Below are 23,910 nucleotides of genomic sequence, written 5' to 3' on the forward strand. Positions count from 1 at the left end.
ACATTAACTAGCATTAGCATAGTATTTTAATGTTAGCTTTTTTTATTTTTCATTTTTATATTGTAAACTTAAATAAAGTAACTTTATAATGTTGGCTGAACTTGGTTCAAGCCAGCTACTCTATGATATTAGTAATGAACAGTGTTGGTGAATCTCTATAAACTATCTTTATCAATGCTGTCAGGTACATTAGCTTCTACTTTAAATAAATTAATGTTAGCCATGTTTACAGCTAGCTTTGTTAGCTGTGAGCACTTTCAACATCGTTTGTGCCATTTTATTTTGACTGTTCTTAGCAATTAGCAGTGTTGCTGCAGCCACTAAGCATTTAAGCATTAATTAATGTTAACTTACATTATCAACAAGCTACAAATATACTGATATGTGCTAATGCTTAAAGCTAAAGTTGCTAACTACATTCTACCCAGCGTCAGTTTCAATCCAACTAAATGTTGGCTATTATTAGCAGCGTGCTACATTAGTGTCAAATGTAAACATAACTGTCAACCTTAGCTCTAAATAGCAGTTAGCATTTAGCTCCTATTAGCCTAACATTCAAACCCACTGGGTTTATTTACTGAAACAGGCCAAAGTTAAGCGATTTGGATTTGTGTGGATGGTATTTAATGTTTTACTTTAATTATAGTTTTTAAGTTACAGTTTTATTGTGGTAAATGCTGAAAATACATGTTCTCCCATTAACACATTGCTAACTGGATTCAATGTCTTTGGTAGAGCTGTACATATTTTGGTAAATAGAATCTTTAAATCATCTTTAAATTCATCCCAAAACGTGCTGTTCAGTGAGTACGTTCTTAAAGACGTTTAACCTTCACTGAAAAGTCAGCTTTCCCACTCAGTCAGCCAGAACTGATGAAGCCTTCTGGATGGAAGGTGAAATATATTCAAGAACGTAAAACAAGTCCAATTGTTAGTGAACAGCAAATTTTGGAGAGAACATAACTCTTCAAAGTCGTCAAATAAAAACTACAGAAAAATATGAAGAAACCAAACTAAAAACCGTTCAGTTCAGTCACATCAATCATCACCAGTGAACAGTTGACACTTTCACTGTTAAATATTCTGACTTTTCATGTAGAAAAGTTTTTAACAGTGGAGCAAACACAGACTCTGCTGGTTGAGGAACAACCCTGACATCACCTGCTCACGACGAGACTCTATGAAAGCTCTGAACCTGGGCTGGGAGCCATTAGGACCATGCAGACATTTTGATGACGCTACTTCTGTGCCCCGCCCACCAGGGCTGTTACCCCGGGAGACGCTCTGATGTATGTTGGTGGTGAAACAGCTTTTACAACTCAATTCAAACAAAGCTGTTGTGCATCATGTACAACAGGTAAATCATGTTCACTATAGACACAGGTTGTTTAACTTGTTCGAGACGTCCGCAGACATGCGTCTGATGGAGGAGAATTGCATTACAACAGGACTTAGATAACCAACAGGTCAGATACTGAACCAGTGGCATTTGACCGGACTATAGTGGTCCCTAGAGTCCGTTTCTCCTCCAACGTTTCATCACGTGAACACGTTGCTGCAGCAAACAGGGACCAGAATCATGCTGAACATGTCGAACACACGGCACCAACTTTACTTGAGTTGGAATCTTGTTGTAAATTAGCAAAAGCATGAAAAGGCTCAAACCTCCACTACTGGGGCCTCGGCAGATGTGTACTGCAGAACCTGCGCCCTGCTGCATCAGTGGGGTTTAGTGTAAATAAGCTTCAACATGAAATGTGTCTGTCTACACGGAGCCTGTGTTTGTTTTTGTGTATTGTAATGTTTTCAACTTTCTACAGCTGCTCTCCTTTATTCTTTGTGACTTTACTGACTTGTCTGTCCCATCATCATTCAAACTAATTTCTCTTGAGACTATAATTTGAAATTTTTATGAGTTTAAACGTCTGGGGTTTAATCGGGGACGAGTCATTAATCTGTTCAGCTCTGTTCCTGTCTCCGTCAGATGCAGACCTGGGTGTAGCTCTCCCCTCCTGTTCCACCTGAACGAGTTAAATACAAACTGACGCTGACAGAGCGTGTGCAGTGATGATGGCGGTGGCGTTAGTGTTGTCTACATGGTGACGGAGGGTCCAGGTGTGGTTGATGATGGTGTTGTCGTGGTGACAGAGTGTCTGGGCGGAGCCAAATCCAGCAGGGCGCTGACAGTCCGGGCTACCTGGGGGAGCCCACGCTCCTCCAGGATGTGAAGAGGAAGACACAATTGACTCTACAGACACCACAGAAGTAGACAGGGGAAGGTGGGGGGTGGATAAAAGGACGATAAATTAAATTAATGGATAAAAAAACTGTAACCATGGCAACAGAAAGGGTAAACAAGGAGTATCAACTTAAAATATCAAAACAATAAGGACTGAAGTGATGAATGAAAGAAAAGGTGAGAAACAGATGAGAGTGATAGGAAAAGTTCAGTCTGGACAAAACAAATCAATATATTTCCATTTTTTTCCAGAACATTCTGCATCTCATGATTTTCATCTGCAAACAAAGTGATACTGATCAAAATATGGTCCCAGTTTTCTTTATCACGTTGCACAATTTTTAAATTTTTCATATTTTCTCGATAAAAAGAAAATGGCTCAAATTACCTGGTGAAATTTCTCACAGCTGAAAGATATAGACATATCAAGACATATCAAAACCCAGAGATCCAGTTTAATATGCACAACAGAAAGTATAAAATCCTGACATTTTAGAAATGAACAGCAAATAGTTTGAAACCACTGTTTATCAGTGCTGTAAAAAGTCAAACTGACCGAGAGTGTTAGCACTGCTGCAATAACCTGTCCTGAACAAAAACCACAAACGATAAAACCATCTTTCACGGTCGAGAGAGGAAGAGACAAAAGGTCAGTCACAATACTTTTGTTATTTTATTAATGGGAACTTCTCCAACATCAGCTTCTGCTTAAAACTCATCACGCTCATTCTTCATCTCCCACTAAAACAGGGTTTTCTCTACCAACAAGAGTGAAGCAGACACTTTAACCAGGAAACCTGCTCAGGCCTGAACCGCAGCTGATTATGTGCTTAGTGGTTTACAAGACACAACCAGAGTCTGTTTCCAAGGCGGAAACTTAAGCTGTATCCCAGTTCTTCTTAGATCCTTGACTTTTAAAAACCTTGGTACAAGGTTCTGAGGCCTGGTGCTCAATATGAGATATATGTCTCACTTATATATATATCGCAGGGGTGTCCAGTCCTCGAGGGCCACTATCCTGCTAGTTTTCTTACCATCTCTGTCCTACACACTGCTGATTACCTAGATCAGGTGTGTTCAGCCAATCAGAAGCTAGAGCTGCAGGGCTGGTTGCAAAACAAGCAGGACAGTGGCCCTTGAGGACCAGGATTGGGCACCCCTGGTCTAGAGGCTTGTAGATGCACCAGCTACTAACAGGCAGCTAAATGTAACGGAGACGCAGATGGAAACGAAACCAATCTTCAGTTCATACTCTGGGTTAACAGGAGGGCAGCTTTGGGGGGGGCTGTCCCCAGTTGATACCACCATGTGCCAGAATAGGCATATTCATAGAACTGAACGTAACTTATTCATCTGTCCGGAGACCACCACTGCACACACTGTTTAATTAATTCATACAGTGCAACAGACAACATGGAAGGAGACCTGAACCTGGCCCTCGATGATACTGTACGACATAAGGTCACTCCAGAGCAAATCGATTCTGGATTGATGCCAAAGCACTTCATGTATCACAGTCACTGTTCACAAGACTGTTCTGTGGCTTTGCTATCGTTCTGTCTTTAAAAGTTAGTGATCCTGCACCACATGAACGCTGCAGTGAACTGTCTCCGGTTTTGTTTCAGTTGTTCTTGTGTTTATTGTGACCCTCTGGGCAGAATCCGATTTCATTTCCAGAAACGTGTCCCCAAAGACATTTAAGAACATTGGAAACAAAAGCAGACCCAGCAAAAATATGTACATGTCAGGTTATGATTTATTAAGCTTCTGCAGTGGACTGTGAGAGTTACTGATCTGGCACCTGTGAAAGTTTCCTACACTTATATTTTAGCATTTCTTCCTTTGACAGAGGAACAATTTCCATTTTTCCATTTGAGCTGAGCTGGTCAAAAACACTGCAGGTATCACAGAGAGGAGGACTAAGAATAAAACACTGATCTTAGATGGACAAAGTTTCCTCTTCAGAAAACGTACATACAGTTTAGCAAATTTCTGTCCTTGAGGGCTGTGACTGGGGGGTGGGACAGACTCTGAACCACTTTACAAACAGTTGAAATTACACGTAGTCAAACATAAGGCACAGGGGACAAGGCTGGACAAGGCAAGAGGCAGGAAACAAGCTTTGGGGTAAACCTTCAACTTTGGGGGGATTGTCAAGTTTAGCTTGGCCTGAAGGAACGTGTGATCCTCGAATGCTTAAAGGAATATCAGCCCCTCAGAGACATAACAGACATATGGTAAGTTTCAAAGAGGCAGCCATGAAGTCTTAAGAAAGACCAACAAGTCCCCAAAGAAGACCAAGCCATGTCCAAGGTCAAGTTTTCAACAAACCATTCTTGAGTCAAGGCCAAATGTTAAATGTTGTGCTTTGAGTCCAAAAGACGTCACTGACATGACCGAGGTTCTCAATCTAAAATAAGAATAAATAATATTGAGAAGGTTTGGGCATGACAGCCAGTCACAAAGCTTAGGTCCAAATGAAATAATTCATCTGAATTTAAGTCAAAGATGTCTAAAGTTAGACTCTAGTCCAATCTTGGGATCTAAAATCGCCAAATCCACAACTCTGTAGTTCAAGCAGCAGGGATTAAAGTTAATGATCAGTAGAAACAGCTACAAACATTAACAGCTGAACATCATTAGAGTCAACGAGGAAACTGAAAAGATTTGATCACATTCCGATTTGATTAAAGACCACCAAACCCCAACTTTGGTCCAGTTGTGGTGACATGTTCTGAACACTGATCCAACTCCCCAGAAGAAAACACACCAGATCCATTTCTTGTCACTATTCCTTAGCTTAACTCGCTGTGTCTGTAAAACCATCGGGAATTAACATAAAGATATGTGTTCCTCCTGGCTCCTCCAGCTCCTGGTGGTCACGAGCTTCAGTAGTGACTCAATGAGACCGAAGATACAAACGGTCAGCGAGTTTCCTCTGTAAGGTGCCTGGACTCACTCTTAGAGACAGGGTGACGAGTCCAGATACCTGTCAGGAAGACTGTCCCTTTGCTCTGAAGACAGGTTCAAATAGTTTGATCTAGGATCCTGGACCAACCCTCCATCTGGAGTTTTGAATTAAGTCTCATTGCCTTGGATCTGGATCTGCCTGCATAGGCTGCACGTGCCTACATACTGGTGCCACCACAATCCTGCCCTGGGTACGTGACAGGAAATAGATGGATGATAAGCAGAACCAGGCTAGAACCAGGCTAACCTTGTGTTTAAACTCATCACTGATTTTTTTTCTGAGATATTTTTAGTTAATTCCCAGCAGCAATTCTCTGACACGTTCGTCTTATCCCTGTATATTCTGTGTGGTTTTGGTTGGATGGTTTGTGGTCAGGTTGTGTTCATACATGCTGTGCCAAGTGTACGTAGATGGCGCACAGCAGTGACATGACAGCCAGGTAGAAGAGGGCGAAACCAGCCAACTGAACCCGAGGGAAGGGGGCGATCAGGGGTGGAGCCATGGACAGCAATACACCCACCGTCCTGTAAACCCCAGTCCCTGTCCCCTCCAGGACCTCCCCCACTGAGCAAAGACTGTCCTGAGGGTGTTTGTGTGCATGGACATGGTGACGGGTAAGAGAGGGCAAAGGAGTGAGATGGACAGAATAAAAAAGGATTAATGAAAGGTGGGAAGATGAAAGAGAAGAAAGAAAGTTATTAGTTGAAGAGAAGCGGCTTCGTATGAGGTTCAGAACGGTTCAGAAATAAAGACAAGGAGCAGACACTGACGTCCCCCTTCACACATATGAAGCCAAGATTCAAAGAGACATTTGGTGAATAAAGCTGCAGAATTTAGGTTTAGGCTTTAAGATGCTGCCATCACCTCAAATACAGAACTGAATGGTTTTGTCCTTTTAAAACATGAAACTATAAAGAAAATGCAGATCCTGAATCCTGAAAAAAAACAACATCAAACTGTAGGAGCTTAAAATAATTTCACTTTGATAAAATTGTAGTCTTTCATTTTTCTTTTTCCTGTTTGTATAAGGACAACTCTATGTAATTTAAATAGAGCTCAAATATGACAGAGTTGATTATATTTAATTACTGATAAAAATAAAAGGTAATACACCATTACATTAATAATTTGGTTATATTATTCATTTCAGGGTTCAGCTTTCAGTTTGAATTTTTAGCTTTGAAACTGACAAACTCCATAGTTGAGGGTCTTCTGCATCTCATCCTCCTCTCTAAACAGTTTTCCTCTATGATCTCTATCAAACTTGGAAGAAAAACAACAAAAAAGGATTAATTGTGAATTTGGTGACATCAGTGTCCATTCCTTGTTTTTTCTGTCTTCAGTCTTCACATTATAGTGACAAACATTGATTTTCTTCTGCCAAACATTTGGGGATAAAAAAACGAAAACCTGTCAGATTGTTGACAAACAGTTGTCAAAACTCATTCATTCAAACACAGACCACCTGTGTGATACCTGTGGGACGCCGATCCTGCGACACGCCTCCAAGAAGTTTTCAACGTTTCGTCGGCATTTGGCCATGGTGAGTTTTGGCTGCAGGACAAAGACAGAGGTCAGAGGTCAGTGTGTGAAGACACCATCGGGTCCATTTTAGTTGAAATATTCTTTAATTTCTGTCAGAAGTCGAACATAGAACATTCTACAACTATACTGGTATACTTTATATAATAAACTGAATTCTCATCAGTCAAAGCTTCCAGTGTTACAAAAGAAGAACACAAACAAAACGGACAAAGAAATTCTGAGGTGGAGACTTCGGTCTGCTAGTGTTCACAACTGTCTGTGCAGGTATCACACTGGTTGTTTTAGGAGACCACCAGCTTTAAATAGGCAAAACACCTCCGCACTAAAGAATTCTCTCCTCATCTTTTCAGCCTCATGTCCATTGGGATGTTTTATGCTGTCTTCTTTTCTTTTATCTCATTCCCACCTCTGACATACTGGAGTGCACAACAGCCAAAGCATTAGCATGTGTGCCGCTGTTAGCTCTGCTGTGTGCATCACCCTTACCTGACGTGGCTGCCACTCTGTTCAGTCCCAACTGGTTCAAATTAGCCTGGCTTTGCTGTGAGTTTTTTCCTCTCCACTGACTCCTAGTGCTGCTAAAGTAGGATTTGGTGGGCTTTCTAAATTATTTCTATGTAGTTGTACAGTATGTATGTAGTTGTATATTCTGAAAGGTCTTAAATCTTACATTGTTGAGAGCCATAAAACAACTTCTGTTGCAATTTAACACAATATAAAACATACTCATTTGAATTCTCGTTGGATTTTCCTGATGTCTGTCAAAACAAGGATGGAAATGGCATGTCTTAAAGTTCTGCCGATAAAAGCTATTTTATGATATTTATCTTTAGCGTTTGGGAAATAAAAATGAGACAAAGGAAAAATCTTTTAATTGTCTCAGATCTGAGCTTCAGCAGTCACATTGAGGCCAGAACTAAATCAGCGCCAACTTACTACATGTTACCGCACAACAGCTGTGTTTCTGATCTACTCGTATTTCATTTAATTTCACTGTGGTTTTACCTTGACACAGTGAAGCACTTTAAACTGTCTAAATGTCACTCACCACAGCAGGAGACGGGACGTGGATGCTGGAGACGGATCGCGGTCTCACGTGATTGGCCAGGTGACAGAGGACCACGCCGTCAGTCAGAGCGGCTCCCAGATCGCTGGGTAAAGACACTTTGAGACGAGCCTCGATGTTCTGTACAGATGAAATCATCAGGTTGGAAAGGACCAAACACAAAGACACAGCAGGAATGTCCCTGTGCTCAGGGGCAGGAATATGATAAAGTGCAGAGTGAACGCTGACAGCCAGGTTAAAGGAACCCGACGGCCAGAAGTGGAGCGACTGGTGCAGAGACGTTAGCAGTTTAATCAGGACAGTCACAACATGAGGAAGCTAAATAATGTCCCAATTTTGTTTCTTTTATCCATTTATTTTTATGAACGAATAAGTTATTAGAAGAGGAATAGCTTTTCGCTTTTTTAGCAAAGTTCCCTTTTGGGGTTTGTTTTTTTTAATACTAGAACACACGTTCAAATCACACAAATAGGCATAAATTCATATTTGTTTCCTGGTCAGAAAGGCGTCATCTGCATTCATACTGTGATTGATTGTTTCTTGTGTTTACTGATATGTTCCTTTTGTTGCAAAAAGTGTTTTGTAAGATTGAGACACTTATTTCTAAATATCTGAAGTTCTGCTGTGAATGATTAGAATCATGTCAGCAACACTAACTGAACCCACAGACTGTGAGCTCTTTGGGCCTCAGCAGGCGTTACATCAAACACATTAGCATCTGAACCTCAGGACAGGTTGTTCTGTCTGCCTATGGAATTATTACTCAGGAACAGGTGAGTCCAGGTGCAGCAGAGGGAGGTACGAACCTTTCTAAGCTGTTCCACCAGCTCAGCATCTTCTCCAACCAGAGGAGGAGCAGCAGAAGCCTCCTCCTGGTTCTGAGGAGCAGCAGCAGCGTCACCTGCAGGACACAGAGGTAACCGCAGCAGACTCAGATACCACTCAACGAGCAGCTGACAAGTAAACGCTGGAACATCTGACTCTGTAAAAACACTTTCATCAAAGAGGAAGATCATCTATTTGCTCTCAACCCTCTAGGAAAATTCTACCTCCGACTGGTGGAACTGCCCCACCTTTCCTCTTCTCTTCTCTCTGGCCGAGGCGGAACAGGAAGCTCTCTGGCCTCTGACTGTTTGTCCGACAGGACGGCACTGAGGTCTGGTACGAAGATGACTGATTGGCTGGAAGGAAAAACTGGTCAATACGAAAAAACAAAACAAAACACACACACACACACACACACACACACCGCCACCCAAATCTCAGTTTCGTGTTTGTTGCTTTCTCACCTGTAGGAGACAGAGCTGTTCTGTCGTCTCCCTGCTGAGACACAACACAGGACAGATCAGTACTGAACAGGACTGGGCCTCTGGTGGCTTCTATTGTCATTTGTGTTAATAAATCCCATCTAGAGAAGTTACTCAGCTTTGCATTTCAACTCTTCATTGATTTACACGTTAAGTTCAGAGCCAAATGTGGTTTTAAATGAGATATTAGAAGAATTTAAACAAACACTAGCTGCTTCCAGAAACATGTGAACCCAAACTGGATAGTGTAGTGGTAAGTTGCTTAAAAGCGACTAAATGAAAACTAACTGAGACTTTACAACAGTTTAGATGTGTGACCAGTTTGACCAGTTAACAGTGAAACACAGACAAGAGCATGCAGGTGTCAGTACCTGCAGCAGACAGGTGGTATCAGAAGCATGAGAGCGACAGCCATCCACAGACTCGCAGACGACAGAGAAAAGAAGTGATAGAAACAAAAGAATAAAGATTTTCTATGGCTGCACTACTACTGAACCAGCAGCACGTGTAGTTTACCTTTGGTGAAGGATTAATAAGTTTGCATAAGAGACACATGCTGTGAGCAAAAAGCTGGTTGAAAACACTAGAAATCTGCACGTCACTGAAACTGAAGTGATTTACCACCAGATAGCTCTGGACTCACAGTCCCTGCATTTTATCTGAGCCACATAACGTTCCTCAGTCAGTTTCTGTCTCCGCAGTGAGGAGGCGCAAATAAAATTCCGAAACTAAGTCTGAAAATCGCCTGCGAATAAAGTCAAAACATTTTGACTTTGTTTTTTTTCCTCACAGAAAGGTTTTCAAACCACAGCGTCTCAGATCTGGTCAGTGAAGTTCACTGTGGGAGAAACGGAGCATGTGTCACCTGTCTGTGTGAACCAGGTCGTCTCTTTATAGTGTTGGTGTCAAAGTCTGATTCAAACACCAGAACACACTGACAGACAGAGAGAGGGAGGGAGACAGAGAGAGACGGGGGAGAGAAAAAGAAGAAGAAAGAACAAACTGAAGACAAAGTGAAGAAAAATGGAGGAAATCATAGTGGATGTCAGGAAGGAAAGATGATGATGAGGGAGGAAAAAGAGGAAGAAGAAAAAGTTAATATAGAACAGTTGATGATCAGGGTGAATAATGATGCATTAACTTTACGATTTATCAATCGTTAAAGGTTTTGTTTTTTAAAAACACTTCTCATTTGAAACATGTTCAGTAACTATCATCTATCAACATGTGACATACGATATCTGCTTCATAACAGGAGTCTAGTGAAACCAGCTCATGTTGTTCCTGTTTGACGTTGTGTTTTAATCAATAAAAGACATTTTGTCTTCATCAGATGTGAACTTATTACAGGTCTAACATAACAAGATGACATGGTTCTGGTTCAGCAGGACTTCTGCGCTTTCTGGTTTACAAACTGTACTGTTATGTTTACTGGAAATGCCTGGAAAAACGAGACCACTACTACAAAACTCCGTCCAGAGAGCATCATCTGATTCGGTCTGTGGGTTTAGTTCGTCAAGAACAGTGTAAAACATCACATTTTACCAGCAGGAGGCGGGACTACGACGACAGAACGACATAGGCTAATGATGAATGACTGACAGATGGACAGGTGTGTTCATGCTGAGGTTTCTGGGGAAACTACATTACATGCCGAGTCCAGTAAAACCAGAATCATTCAGGTTTTTGTAAAACCACCAGAAATGATGACGTCTGTTGCTTCTGCCAAAGTGAAACTAGTGGTGTCTTCACTTTACTATGTTAATATTAATGACATTTAAATGAAAAAGACTAAATTCAAATCTGGGTCCAGAATGAACATCGTCCCATCTGTAGGTGAGAACAGGACAGTCACTGACCTTGTAGTTCACAGTTCATATTTTAGCTTAACTAAAACATCTGTGTACTACACAGACAGACAAATGTGTCTTCAACAGGTTAACTAAAACTGTGGACCACAGAACACTTCAGTCTTTGTGGAGAGCTGAATGCATACAGGAACATTGTTAATATTTTAAGATTAACCTGAAAAATCCTGAACTATTCCTATAAAAGAAAATCAAAAATGATTTTGGTAGAAACCTTTTTCTATTTGTCTTTACAATAAGACACCTAAAGCAGCAACATGAGATAACGACTCAAACTAATGTTGCTGCTGTGGAGGATTTGGATCCAAAATAGGAGATTTCAGGAGATTGGGAGAACCACTGCATCCACATTCACAGTCCTCTAAAGACTAAAGCTGCGTTCACATCCCAGACCTTACTGCCCAGTCATGATGGTTGATGTTTGTCAATGATATATCGTAAGCTGAGCTCCTAAACTTCCACACATGCTCCGACTGAACTCAAACCATGGGAATAACAGGAACAGATCAGGTTTCTCAGCAGCTGCTGGTTATCATATTTTCCTTCCAGTTTCTCCATGAGCATCCAACATATGTTGCTCTCCTTTAAAGGTCTTCAGGCTTTTATTGTGAAAAAGCCACAGGAAATGAAATATTCTGTATCACTGTCATTGTGACATCTAAACCTGAATGATTCCAGTTCTGCACTTAGTTAGAGTTAGTAGGTCTTTGAGAGTGGGGGCAAATCTTACCATGAACAGGGCGGAGTCATCAGTGTGGGTGGAGCGTCTGGAGGGGCAGATGTTCTGAACACACACACACACACACACACACACACACACACACACACACACACACACACACACACACACACACACACACACAAAACACGAAACGGACATCAGACACACAACAGATAGACAGTAACGGCGTTCACACACTCAGCTGTGTTTATGTTCTCAGTCTCATCATGTTTATGTCATAAATTGGAATTAGAGACAATTCTAAAGCAGAAGAATCTTTTCCTTTTCCAAACAGCTAAAATCTGTGGACTTGTGTTTCCAAAATCAGCCCAAGGCAAAGAAGATATCAGATTACTCATCTGCTGCACGTGTACGTGGATTTCCAGCAACCTGGTTTCTCAGGTAAACCTGGTTTTCCTCATTAACCTGGTTAGTTGATTGGATTGCGTTGCACTGAGTGAGATGCAACAAAATGTGGAAACAAACTGAGGAAAATCTGTGACAGAGCGCAACTTTCCAATTCCCTACAGCGCACCTTAAAGCAGGAGACAGATTAATCTGCATCTGTCACAGCTTCTGAATGTGTGAACAAAGACACAGATGTGATGTGGAGGGGAAGAGGTGTGGAGGGATGTGATCTACACATGGGAGAGGCGGGGCCTAAACACCTGATTTAAAGCCCAATGTAGATCTGGTTGGTTTACAGAGTGTAAAGCACTGAAGGCTTAGGACACATAAAATAGACCAAAAGTCAGAAACCAGCCTGGTTTATGTTGAACTGTTTGAAGTTTATTATTCACAGCTCTGTTTATAGTTATATCAGGTATGTAACCAGTGACTGGACACACAGGTAGGCTATCACACAGATAGAAGGACGGACTCACCTCGCTGTCAGGACTGGACTTTGTTGGACTCTGAGACGCTTTGTGCTGGAAAACAACAAGTTACAGTCAGAGTCCGACTTTTTCCCTTCAGTCCTGTCTCAGCTCATTACACTAAAATAATAAATAAATAACCTAATTCTAAAAATTCTAAAATGACAAACAAGTTCATGACAAAAAGTCTGACACCACACCAGGAGTGTTTGCTCGTCAGCATGATTCGAGTGTTAATGATCATGATCTCAGCATGAAACAACCGCAATGGCAGGTTGATCGTCATCTGTGTCGTTTTACTACCTCCTTTGTAAGAATCATGCAGAGTCCCAGGGACTGGGTCAGGGACAGGGTCCAGGTTACGACCAGGACAATTAGTCTGACAGTCCCAGTCCTGGTCCAGTCCTGTGTGTTGCTGGTTAAACTGGTACTGGTACCTTGTTGTAGCTGCTGATGTTGTCTCTCTGCAGAGAACGGTTCCTCTGTCTCTCCTCGTCGTACCTCAGAGCAGCGAGCTGAGCCTCCCTCCTCATCCTCTCCACACCCACGGGACCTCCAACACCTCCACCTCTCTGAAGGGGACACAGGAAGGGAGACAGAGAGGGAGAGACAGGGGACACATGAGCAGCTGGTCTAAGACACAAACTCTGCATTCAGCAGTTTACTAACAAGAGGAGCTGTTACCTGGTTCTGTGAGATAGGGGGCGCTGTGACACCATCAACCACACTTCTGACAGACAGGTAGGCAGACAGGATGTTGGACAACACAGGTGAGTGTTTTTTGTCTGATGTCTCAGTTTAAAGGTCACACATGAATTCAGATGAATAACAAGGTAAATATCAACATTTCTGTCACTGTGTGTGTACCTGTTGAGTTTTCTTATGTCTTCTGTCCTGGATAAATTGGTTTTTACAGGAGAACCCTGGACACAAAGACAAGAAATCACTCAGGGTTTTAGAGGCTGACAGCTGTTGGTTGCTGACTCCCGTGATTCTGGAAGTTACTGTTCTTTAAATGGTATTTTAATCACCGTGTGCTGCTGTCTTCAGCACATAGAACAATGTCTGTCTGTGTCTACAGTAAACAGACTGTGGGGCAGGACCTTCAAAGATGCTGTGGCACATTGCTTAACATGTTTCTTTAAATTTCACCCCAAAGGTCAGGATTAGCAGAGGAGACACTGCAGCACAGATTCTGAGGTGTAAGAGGCATGTGGCTCAAACGTGAAGATGATGTGAGGATTTAGACTCTGATGGTTCCGTTAAGCTGCTGCAGTGAGGCTGAAATAACTTCCACACGCAGAGTCAGGAGACTTCCTCAGCTCCTACCTCTCTGGTGATACGTCGCTCGATGTAGGCCATGAACTGAGAGCTCAGGCTGCTCCCGTCCCCCCCTCCACCTCCTCGACTTCTTCCTTCTTCCTCCTCTTCCTCCCCCACACAGCTGTCTATGAAGTCTATCTGCTCCAGCTCCCCGTCTGATCAAGGCAGGACACAGAGGTGACAGGCAGGGGATAAGCGGAGCATAAACACCAGAACACGACTTTCCAACTGTTAAGCTGTGATTTAAGCTGTGATTAAAAGTTTATTAAACTAAACAATCTGAGTTTGTGTCCCATCAGGCTTCACGTGAAACCTGCAGACGAAGGGAGGGAGCCCATACAAAGACTGATCTGAATCCTTGCCCTGATCAGATGTTTCCTACTAATGTAAACAACAGGAACTTTAAAAGCAGGAAACTAAAATTAGAAAATACAAACTGATGATGATCTGTCATTTCTGGTTTGATTAGATTTAGTGTTTTGTTTTGCAATCAGTGGGTTCACATAATCCTGTTAAAACTGCTTACATGTCCCATTAGCCAGCGATAGTCCTCCTCCTCGTCCATCCTCTCGTTTCTGTCTCTGGTCTCTGCTGAGCTCAGCAACTCTCTGCGGCAGCTCCGACAGCTCCTCTGCAGGCTGCACACACAGACAGGAAGCAGTGAGACAGGACATGTCGTGGGGTTAAAAACTCTGTCTAATAATTTCTTATTGTGTTCTTTATGTTAATGATCCATCAGCGGCTTGGATCAGGGCACATCATGATGTGTGTGCATGTGTGGGTGGTGTCCAACCTCGTTCCCCGACCATCTCTTGTCTCCGCTGTCGACACTGTTGAAGCCAGAATCCAGCGCTCCATAGGGACGCCCTGGGTACAGCTCATCAATGCTGACAGAGACAAAGAGATACTGTGATGTTTCAATCCCACTGACACGCAGCCAGCACTTCTTGTGTTGACAATAAGCATTTTGCTTATGAATCAGTTTTTAAGAGTGAAGAACTACTGACGCTCTGACAGACTCTTTTAGGTACTTGTATAGTTTCATTTTTAGAAAGTGAGAAACAACAGAGAACTGTGTGTTAAATGTTCTTCTCTTGGCTCTATAGACATTGTGTATCTTAAATGTTTAATTTTCTTCCTAACTACTGAAATGACTTTTGGAGATAAACAATAATTTATGTTCAGTGCATAATTCAGGAGGTGTGGGTTCAGACCAGGAACTGAAGGTCAGAGGTCGTCTGTCGTAGTCTGGGAGGTCTGGCGTCGTCTTACTGGCCTCCAGGTTCAGGTACTTAAATATGTGGATCTTCCCTTTAATACAGATCTACACAGCAAAAACAAAGAATTCAGTCGGTTCCCAACAGACACTAGCTGGATATAGGTGATGTTACTTCTCGTGGCTTACCTGTGCAGGTGGGGTCTGCAGAGGGTTGTTGTCAAGGACGATGGTCTGTAGCTGTGTGAGACGTCGGTAACAGATGGGGATGGAGGTGACTTTGTTACAGGAGAAATCTAGACGCACCAGAGGCAGCTCGGCCAGCTCTAAGTATTCACAGACACAACAGCTTCACTTAGATCAGAATAAAAATGTAAATGTAAATGTAAAAAAACATAACTCAAAGACCGGTTTTTACTGGTTCTGCTCGGAAGGAGATGTGACGTAGAGGCTGGTCAGAGGTGTAACTAATATGACCGACTAAGTTTGGGGACACAACAGAGTTCCAAAGACTGGATAGTTCACAGTTACAGTTCCACCAGATATCACAGATTTCTGGTCTTTGACAGTCTGCAAGCAGAACACGCCTGACGACTGAGTGACGACTGGAAGCTCTGGCAATAGACAACACTACAAGTTCCCAGAGAATTTATGGAATCACCTTGTGTCAAAACAAACACGGACATAAAAAGGCACTTTGGGAAAAAACAACAAGGTGCTGATTTTCCAGGTGAGATCCTGGACGGCGAGGCTGTTGTTGCTGTCGAAAATAACACGTTCATAAAAATCCCTTTGAGAACGCCTGGCAGAAACTGGTTCTTAAGTTAGCACACATTTAAAGATTTTCTCTGCTGACTGAGTCAGATGGTACAGACTTGGCCCAACTACATGTAGATCCAACCAATTGTCACGACCAAATCAGATCTGTACAGTCGTAAATTAAAGGTGATGCAGCTGGAACTGTGTACCCGAGCACTAAGCTGCTCTCCCGACCTGGACTGATGACTCCACTTCAACTCCCATTTTAACTCCCGTTTCAGGTGTTTTTTTTAATATCATTTTATTTGACCTGTTGCAGGAACAAAACCATGCCCACGTCCTACAGGGCAGTTTGACACAGCTTTACAGCTTTACCTGGAGGCAGTCTGACAAGGTGGTTCCTCCTGATGTTCAGGTCTCGTAGAGCCTCCAGCTGACCCACTTGAGACGGTAAAGTCTGGATCTCATTACAGCTCACATCCTGCAAAATGAAACACATCAGTTATCAAAATCCTTAATCAATTATATGATGAGAATATCATCCCTTCCCACAGTAACAAGTATCAGTAACACAGACCAGTTCTGTGAGGTGTCTCAGCTGTCCCAGTTCTTCTGGCAGAGAAACCAGTTTGTTGTTGCAGGTGATCAAAACCTTCAGAGGAAGACTGCAGACGACCGCTGGCAGGACAGACAGCTGGTTTCGACTGATGGAGACAGACAGACATGTTCAAATAAAACATTCCACCACCTTTTTCACCTAAAGATCAGTCTGACGTTTCAAATGCCAGGTTCCCTACTCCAACAACACCGTGTTTCTCCACACAGAGACTATACTGGGGCGGCCCAAGTTTATTTGGCCACCTGATTTTTTTATGTCTGGGAGAACAGTGCCATCAGTGATCAATTAGAGGACGTCTCCCCAGAACTCTGCTGAACCTCTGGGTTAAATGTTTGCTTAAAATGTCAAACAGTGCGTTGGAGAAACAGGCTACAGAGCTCTATGTCGTTATGTAGATTCCAGGTAAGAGGTATCACTCTGTAACAATTCTGGACAATGAGAGACGACTGGGTGTCTCCGTAAACTACCAAAACAGAGTCAGATGTCTTCTCCAGTAAAACCATCAGCTGATCTGTCACCTGTTTCAGATTCAAATGTCAATATTGTGTCAATAAATCCAGACCAACTTTTGGTTCTGAATCTGGATCTTCACAGTTTAAGGTAAGCAGCTGTTGGAAAATGAGTTCCAAAGTGCCAAAGTAAGCTGTTAATGTATAAGTTCAATCACATACCACACAATTAATAAATAATCTGCCTCTGTAACAGTATTTATCTGCACTATGCAACATGGCAAAGTATTAATATGTGTATATACAGTGGTAATTAAAAGTATGTGAACCTTTGGATTTGTCATAAAATGTGATCTGATCTTCATCTTCTTCATCTATCACAAATTAAGGCAGAAAACCATGAAATTCCAAAAGGTTCATAAACTTTTTCTTGCCACTGCCAGCCTCCATCTATCTGTCCAATCAGTTTCTGATAAATGTGTCTAGCTAACTAATCTAAAACCTCCCCTCATTGTTTGCTGAGACAAGTGAGTCGAATACGCTCCTGAGGTGTTTATGCAGGTGACTAATGGGTTTACAGCACATTTAAAACAACAGGCGTTGGCCTGTAAAAGGCAGGCACAAGTTAAAACAGGACAGACGACATGATGAAATAAAAGACTTTAGAACAATTATATCATTATGTTAATTATGATGGGACATAAGGGTGAGTGTTTAGCTTCATTTAAAAGTGGCACCAGGTGTGGAAGTTAATGGGTAAACTGAAAAAGGCTGTGTGCAAACCTGCAGCAGAGAGAAACTGTGGAAGAAGCTGCTGCTGGCAACGGGATTTATTCGTTGGGAAGATTTCAACAAAGAGTCAGAAACCATTCGTATATTTCTGGTGTGTGTGCACACATCTGAAGAAAGAAAGAGTGTCTGTTTGCTCGTGTTGTCAGGAGACACTGAGTGTGTATATGAGATCTGATGACTGAGTGTGTGTTACCTGAGGTTCAGGTAGGTGAGGGCCTGTAGGTTGATCATACTGTCTGGCAGAGACCGCAGACAGTTCTGGTAAAGGTTCAGACTCTCCAGAGACACAAAGAGACAGACCTCCAGGGGAAGCTCCGACAGACGGTTCCTAGACAGATCTGAACACAGAGACAACACAGAGGTTTGGCTACAACACACAACTTTGTCTGACATTTAGATCCCAAGTAGCTTTGGAACAGGAGCTGGGTGTCGTCTAATGGTTTGTATCCACATACAATTCAGATCAGATTTAAGATTCACATCTCTGTCTCTGGTGGCCAAAAGTCACAGTCTTTGTTTTCTGTGCTCTATAAATCCAGCCAGTGGAGTGCTGGTCCACAATCAGGCGGGCCCCAACGACCCTGATCATTGTTGATTGGTCAATTTTGTGGTATTTTGATTTACAGACAGAAACGTGGGATAAGTGTGTATGATGTGTGACAAAGGTCTGCCCTGCAGACATTGTGGTTTCTGCACTTATTTCAAGCTTTTTTAGCTCTCAAAGTACTTTACACTGCATCTCTCACACACTCACACTGGCCTGACCTGGGGTTCAGCATATTGCCCAACGACACTTTGACGGGAGCCTAGAATCGAACTACCGACCCCACAATTGGTGTACGACTGCTGTACCTCCTTGCTGACCCCATTGCACAGAGTACCGACACTTATGAGCTCTTTGTACTAACCCAGTGATATCACAGAGAATCAAGACATCAGAAGACAACACACTGAGGATCAGGCAGGATGTGATCTTTCCAGGCCTGATTATAAAGGGATCAAATTTCTTTCAAAGCAGTCTCACAGGCCTGAACCAACATGAAATACAAAGAAAAGTAATGGCTCAGCAGTATTACGTACACTGTGTGCATGTGTACATGTATACATGTCTGTGTGAAGTATATACAGCCTGCTTGCATTTATATTTATATAATAATAATATATAAAATTGATGTCAGGTGATGGATGATACTCACATCATGATATTAATTCTGTAGTGGTGTAACTAAAACATTCCACTGAACACATGTGACTGAAACTGAAAGTAATGATGCTGCTGTGGAGGAGTCAGAGCCAAAAAAAGAACGAAGTTTGACAGAACAAGCTGAGGAGCTCTACGGTTATAAAACACTTTTGTCACTTGTCACTTTTAAACAACCAGAGAGGTGTAAACATCTCCAGGTAGAGTCCGTAGAGTCGGTCAGTCCACCTACCGGCCACAGACCAGTGTCCCAGTACCAGTAAGACTTCAATACAAGTTTGTATCAGCAATGAAATACCAGAAACTGTCTGTGTGACACTGAACAAGCTACAGAATCAGCATCGAGTATCACTGTGATGGTTTATGTCCCAGTACAACAGAGACCTGAAGCAAACACAACACTGGACCATCTTCAAGTCTCTGGCTGTTGTTCAACTAAAGTCCAAAACTAAACCCCACAGAACATCTGTGCAGAGACCTGGTGGAGCTGAGAGGACCTGTCAGGAAGAACAGATCAAACTGACTGAATCCAGAACCGAATGAAGAACGTCTGTAGATGAGTGTGGCTTAGTAATGCAGTGAAGGGCTGTGACTACTTCCTGAAGCTGTTTGTATGTCACAGCTGCAGTTTCTATATTTATTAGCACAGCTGTTTGGGCATCAACACCTGGTCAGCAGGAAGTACACATCACCACGGTAACATCCATTTCCTGTTGTACAGCCGCCTCATTCATCCAGCAACACACACACGCCTGTCTGTCCATAACTGTGAGAACACTTATCTTTAACCATCAGAACTAAACCCTAGCGTTACGCTACCTGATTCTGATGTTAGTACTGTTGTTAGTTCTGTTTAACTCTTCTTTAACCTGCAGTTTGTATCTGCACCTCTGTGAGCTTTGTTGTACTGAATATTCAGCGCATTTCATTATACACTGTACTATGTACATTTTTGCATATGACAAATAAACGTATCTTATCTTATAACAACAATAAAATGTCTGATCGGACTGTAACCTTCTCAGGTAAACCCTAAAATCAGCTGTGAATTTTCAGACAGCTCTGAGGACATGACACGCGTCCTCACCGTGATTAATCTGTTGAAGTTTCAGGAGTCAGGCTCATTAACCAGAGGATACCGGTCATGTCACCTGTTGAGTTAGTGAGATGATGTTTTAGTGTAGGTATGTACATGCACATCAGCACCTGCTGAAACATCACAGATTTTTATTTTTATCTACCTGGTGTCAGGTTTCAGCGTCTCACCTCTCACCATTTGCTTTACCGGATGACACTATGACACTGACGCTACGTTCACACTTCAAACAACAAATCCCTGGTGCAGTGACAGCAGCTAGTCTCTGTCAGTGGAAACATGGCGTAGTCTGCTGCTAGATAGAGACAAAATTATCTCAGTGGCATGACAGGGAAAGCTGAAAAAAGATTCAAGATTCAAGATTCAAAAAACTTTATTGATCCCAGAGGGAAATTGTTAAGCTTAGCTGGGTGTAAATACGCAGTGGCAGAGTTCATCGACAGCTGAGGGAACCAGGACCATCACGATCATTAGCCCAGTGATCGGGAGGGAAGGGAACCGGCTACTACAACCTCTACAGAGCACCCCCACAGTTTCCTTCAAAACTGCCAAACTTGATAAAACCATTAGGAGAGTTTCTTTACTTTATATCAATAATAATTTGACTCCTCTCATATCATCCTCAGACAGATACTGAATATGTCTCCACTGCAGATTAACTGATACTGACCCACAAACTCATTCATCTGTGAGAATATGACCCGATTCCCTGGTTGGACTCTCATTTCTCATTTCTAACAGGACACTGGGTTTCACATACAAACGGGGAAGTTGTTCATTTGTTGTGGCAGTTTGATTCCCTGTGTGCAGAACTCGCTGCTGAACTTACACCTATGACAGGATTATTTATTTGTGCTGACGTACAGTGTTGTCATTTATCTCTGCTGCAGACGTCAAATGAAGAACTACTGCTACTTCAGTGAACATGACTGGTGACCAAACACTACGCTTTTCTGCCTGGGCTGCATCAGCAAATAGTAGGACTGTGTTACGCCACAGAGGACGCTGGTGGGAGACACCCTCTACGCACCAACCAACGAGGTGCAGGGCCCAATATGGCAAAACATTGTGATTTAAAAAAACTTATAATGTCAATATCACTTCCTTTTCTACTTTAAATTCCCTTAAAGAAAACTCAGAATCAGGCTCAAGGGAAAAGTATTTTTACTTAACTGAGAACTGTTTTACGGTTTTAAACTTAAGTAGTTTTTTTAACTAAAGGCTCAGTTTGTGATAATGCTAATGCTGGTTTTCACAGTAACTGTTCAGAAATCAAGTTTTTCTCTCTTTCAATCTTCAATACTGGTTAAAATACTTTATATACAGTCGGTTTTATCAGGAAGTATGAGAAATCACTTTGAGATTGCAGTACTATGCTTTCGGGTACTTTTTTGGCAACTATTAGTACTTTTATTGAGTACTGAGTTTGTGAACTTTTGCCACTAACTGTATGGTGAGCACTAAGAGTGACTGAGGGGTCGAGACTGACGTGAAGCGTCAGGTGGACATACGGTCCACAGGTACGCTACGTTTGTTTTGTCTCTCCAAGCATGCCGTCGGTCTCGGGTGGGCGGAGCACTTCTTACATTCACTTGTGCCTCATAATCTTCTCGCAGACACTAAACAAAACAAGACAGGTATGTGCTCACAGCGACCTCGAGCTGACGTCAGAACTTTGGGGTGAGGCTTAGACAGCCAGGTGACCCCGAAACTGGGGTCTAGACGGACTCTTTCCAGTCCGGTCCGGATTAATTAAATCAGTTATGACTAACCAAATTAGCCGTGTGCTAACAGTAGCATGTGTAACTTTCACAGACTACGAACACTCCTGTAGCAGTGTTAGCATGTTAGCTAGAAGGCTGCACCAGCCGACATCAACAAAACCGCCTCTCCCATTAACGAAACGGAGAGGTGTAACGACACGAAGTGTATCCAAAATGATAGCGTCCTCCCCGCGGTTCTTTAACTAAGATTAACACCGAGAAACGGAAGAAAATCAAATTAATAGATTGTTTTATAACAGTCTGTCATTTTTAACATGTTGCAAACGTGACAAGGTTTTATCTTAAGGACTAATGGCGGCTGACTGGCTAAAATTACCTAACGTTATTTCAGGTGCCCGCAAAGGAGCGGATCCTGTTGTAACTTTAATTAGTTTTGATTTAAAACGTTTTAGAACATTCAACAAAAATATAAATACATTAATTAATATTCCGATATTTTGTCTATAGGATTAATTAATAGGATGTTTGTGTAAAGAAATACACAGAAACAGCGGAACCGCGACATGGGAACATTTTTGATAGAGGGTACAGTATTTGTCAAAACACCAGCCACAATTTTGCCATCCCATCTTTTCCAGACCCGTTACAGTGGGATTTTTACTTCCTCCGCAGCAAAGTCCATAAAAACGCCTCTAAATTCCTTTAACCACGACACAGAGACCCACCAGGTTGTCTGTGTGTGGCAGCCGGACTCTGTGGCTCACTCACCGGCCCTGGTGGTGTCCGTCAGGTCGTGGTTGGCGGCGCTCCGTGGAAACTCCTTCAGCTTCCTGCCGCTGAGGTTCAGGCACCCGGTGGCCGAAGCTTCGTCCAGCGCCCGGTCCAATGAACGGTTCCAAGGTGCCGGACCTGCCGGACCCAGTCCGTTATTTGTTCTAACTAAAACATTCCCGCTGTTGCCTCCAACAGTGAAGTTGAGTCCGGTGTTGTCCGCAGACCCCAACAACACCGAGGCCGCCATTACAGACTCCGGCTGTTAGCTCAGAGTGCTAACGGCTAACTCTCCCACCCTAAACTCCGGGAGGAGCATGCGCAGAGCGGCGCGCAGAGGACGGGACTGGACAACAGAGTACAGATTACTGCAGTACTGTGTGTGTCTGTACTTTGTACTGTAGGTACTGTGGTGTTCTTTGTATACTGTATAGACTGAAATACTACGTGTGTATGGAATGTAAGAACAGCACTGTAAATACATTAAATACAAGTGCAATACTTAAAATGCTTGTATTTCTAGTATTCAAGATTCACAAGGAAGAGAACAACTAATTAAGTGTGTGTATAAATTATTATCTCTACCACTTGACATATATTTAAATCTATTATTCGTACTAACTTATTTTGGTAAATTTCTCAGCATTTTATTATAACTCAATTTTTAAAAGCTCAATTGTCAGATGATCTTTTGTTATTTCCTGTTCGGAATATCACTCTGGGCTTATATGTGTAAAGATGTTAAATAGATTTTTCTGCAGTATGGGTATTATATAGTATAGGTTTGTGATACTTTCTAAGACTGCAGTATGTTTGATTCTCTTTGCTGATGTTATTGTGGATTTGTGTTGGTGTGAATCTTTCCTTGTTGTGGTTCCCTTTCTTTCTGAGAACAACTGTAATAAGGCAAAACAATTTCCCTCTGGAATTAATAAAGTTTTTCGAATCTTGAATGTTTACTTCTGAACTAAACTGGGTTACTTTAATGTTTTCTTTCTCCTGTCCTCCCTTTGTTTTTAATTTTGTATCTTTGTTCTAACTATATTTCTCTGTACAGTAGCTATATACTGTAATTACTGCAGTGTAGTGCATTTATACATATGTGTACTGTAAGTACTGAAGTACAATGTATATATACTGGACTTGACCCTTCCTTTAAGAACGAAGTCCAGTTTCCATGACTTAACTTCCACAGTGTGTGTACACTGTATATGTACTGTAAGTTCTGCTGTACTGTAAAAGTACTTTAAGATAATTTATTGTATTATTATTAACACACTGTTCCAGTTGATTTTGTTTAAGCAGACTCCACAGCCTAATAATGATTTATTATACTTTATATTATTGATGTGAAAAGAAACTACTGCT

The 23,910-nt window shown here is 42.1% G+C and overlaps 1 protein-coding gene across 7 annotated transcripts; it reads right to left on the minus strand.

The window, feature by feature from the left end:
- Positions 1-616: 616 nt before the first annotated feature.
- Positions 617-22,890, minus strand: lrch3 (leucine-rich repeats and calponin homology (CH) domain containing 3). 7 transcript variants are annotated; one of them, XM_026340582.1, is made up of 20 exons: positions 22,540-22,890; positions 17,944-18,088; positions 16,468-16,594; positions 16,266-16,371; positions 15,321-15,457; positions 15,130-15,239; positions 14,709-14,802; positions 14,442-14,553; positions 13,922-14,070; positions 13,460-13,515; positions 13,277-13,319; positions 13,030-13,164; positions 12,602-12,646; positions 11,727-11,780; positions 9,111-9,144; positions 8,871-9,002; positions 8,628-8,722; positions 7,804-7,941; positions 6,687-6,764; positions 617-2,248 (listed from the first exon to the last, which is right to left on the minus strand). In XM_026340582.1, exons 1-20 carry the CDS (start codon positions 22,790-22,792, stop codon positions 2,093-2,095), a joined length of 2,199 nt encoding a protein of 732 aa, XP_026196367.1. In that variant the 5' UTR covers positions 22,793-22,890; the 3' UTR covers positions 617-2,092. The 7 variants fall into 7 exon arrangements, with proteins under 7 accessions (XP_026196367.1, XP_026196370.1, XP_026196366.1 ...); XM_026340585.2 differs by having other exon boundaries at positions 8,895-9,002; positions 9,111-9,141; positions 13,277-13,322; XM_026340581.1 differs by having other exon boundaries at positions 9,111-9,141; positions 13,277-13,322; positions 22,540-22,889.
- Positions 22,891-23,910: the final 1,020 nt, after the last annotated feature.

This window comes from Anabas testudineus, chromosome 13, assembly GCF_900324465.2.
Source record: "Anabas testudineus chromosome 13, fAnaTes1.2, whole genome shotgun sequence".
In the NCBI taxonomy this organism is placed as follows: domain Eukaryota; kingdom Metazoa; phylum Chordata; class Actinopteri; order Anabantiformes; family Anabantidae; genus Anabas; species Anabas testudineus.

Bases quoted from the DNA above. Each gene is read 5' to 3' on its own strand.
- lrch3 (XM_026340580.1), bottom strand. From the start codon at position 22,792: ATGGCGGCCTCGGTGTTGTTGGGGTCTGCGGACAACACCGGACTCAAC. The intron at 14,071-14,441 runs GTAAGCAGTTTT...TGCCTTGATCAG, and splicing joins ATCGCTGGCTAATGGGACAT to ACGGGGAGCTGGAGCAGATA. The intron at 12,647-13,029 runs GTACCAGTACCA...GTTGTTTTCCAG, and splicing joins ACATCAGCAGCTACAACAAG to CACAAAGCGTCTCAGAGTCC.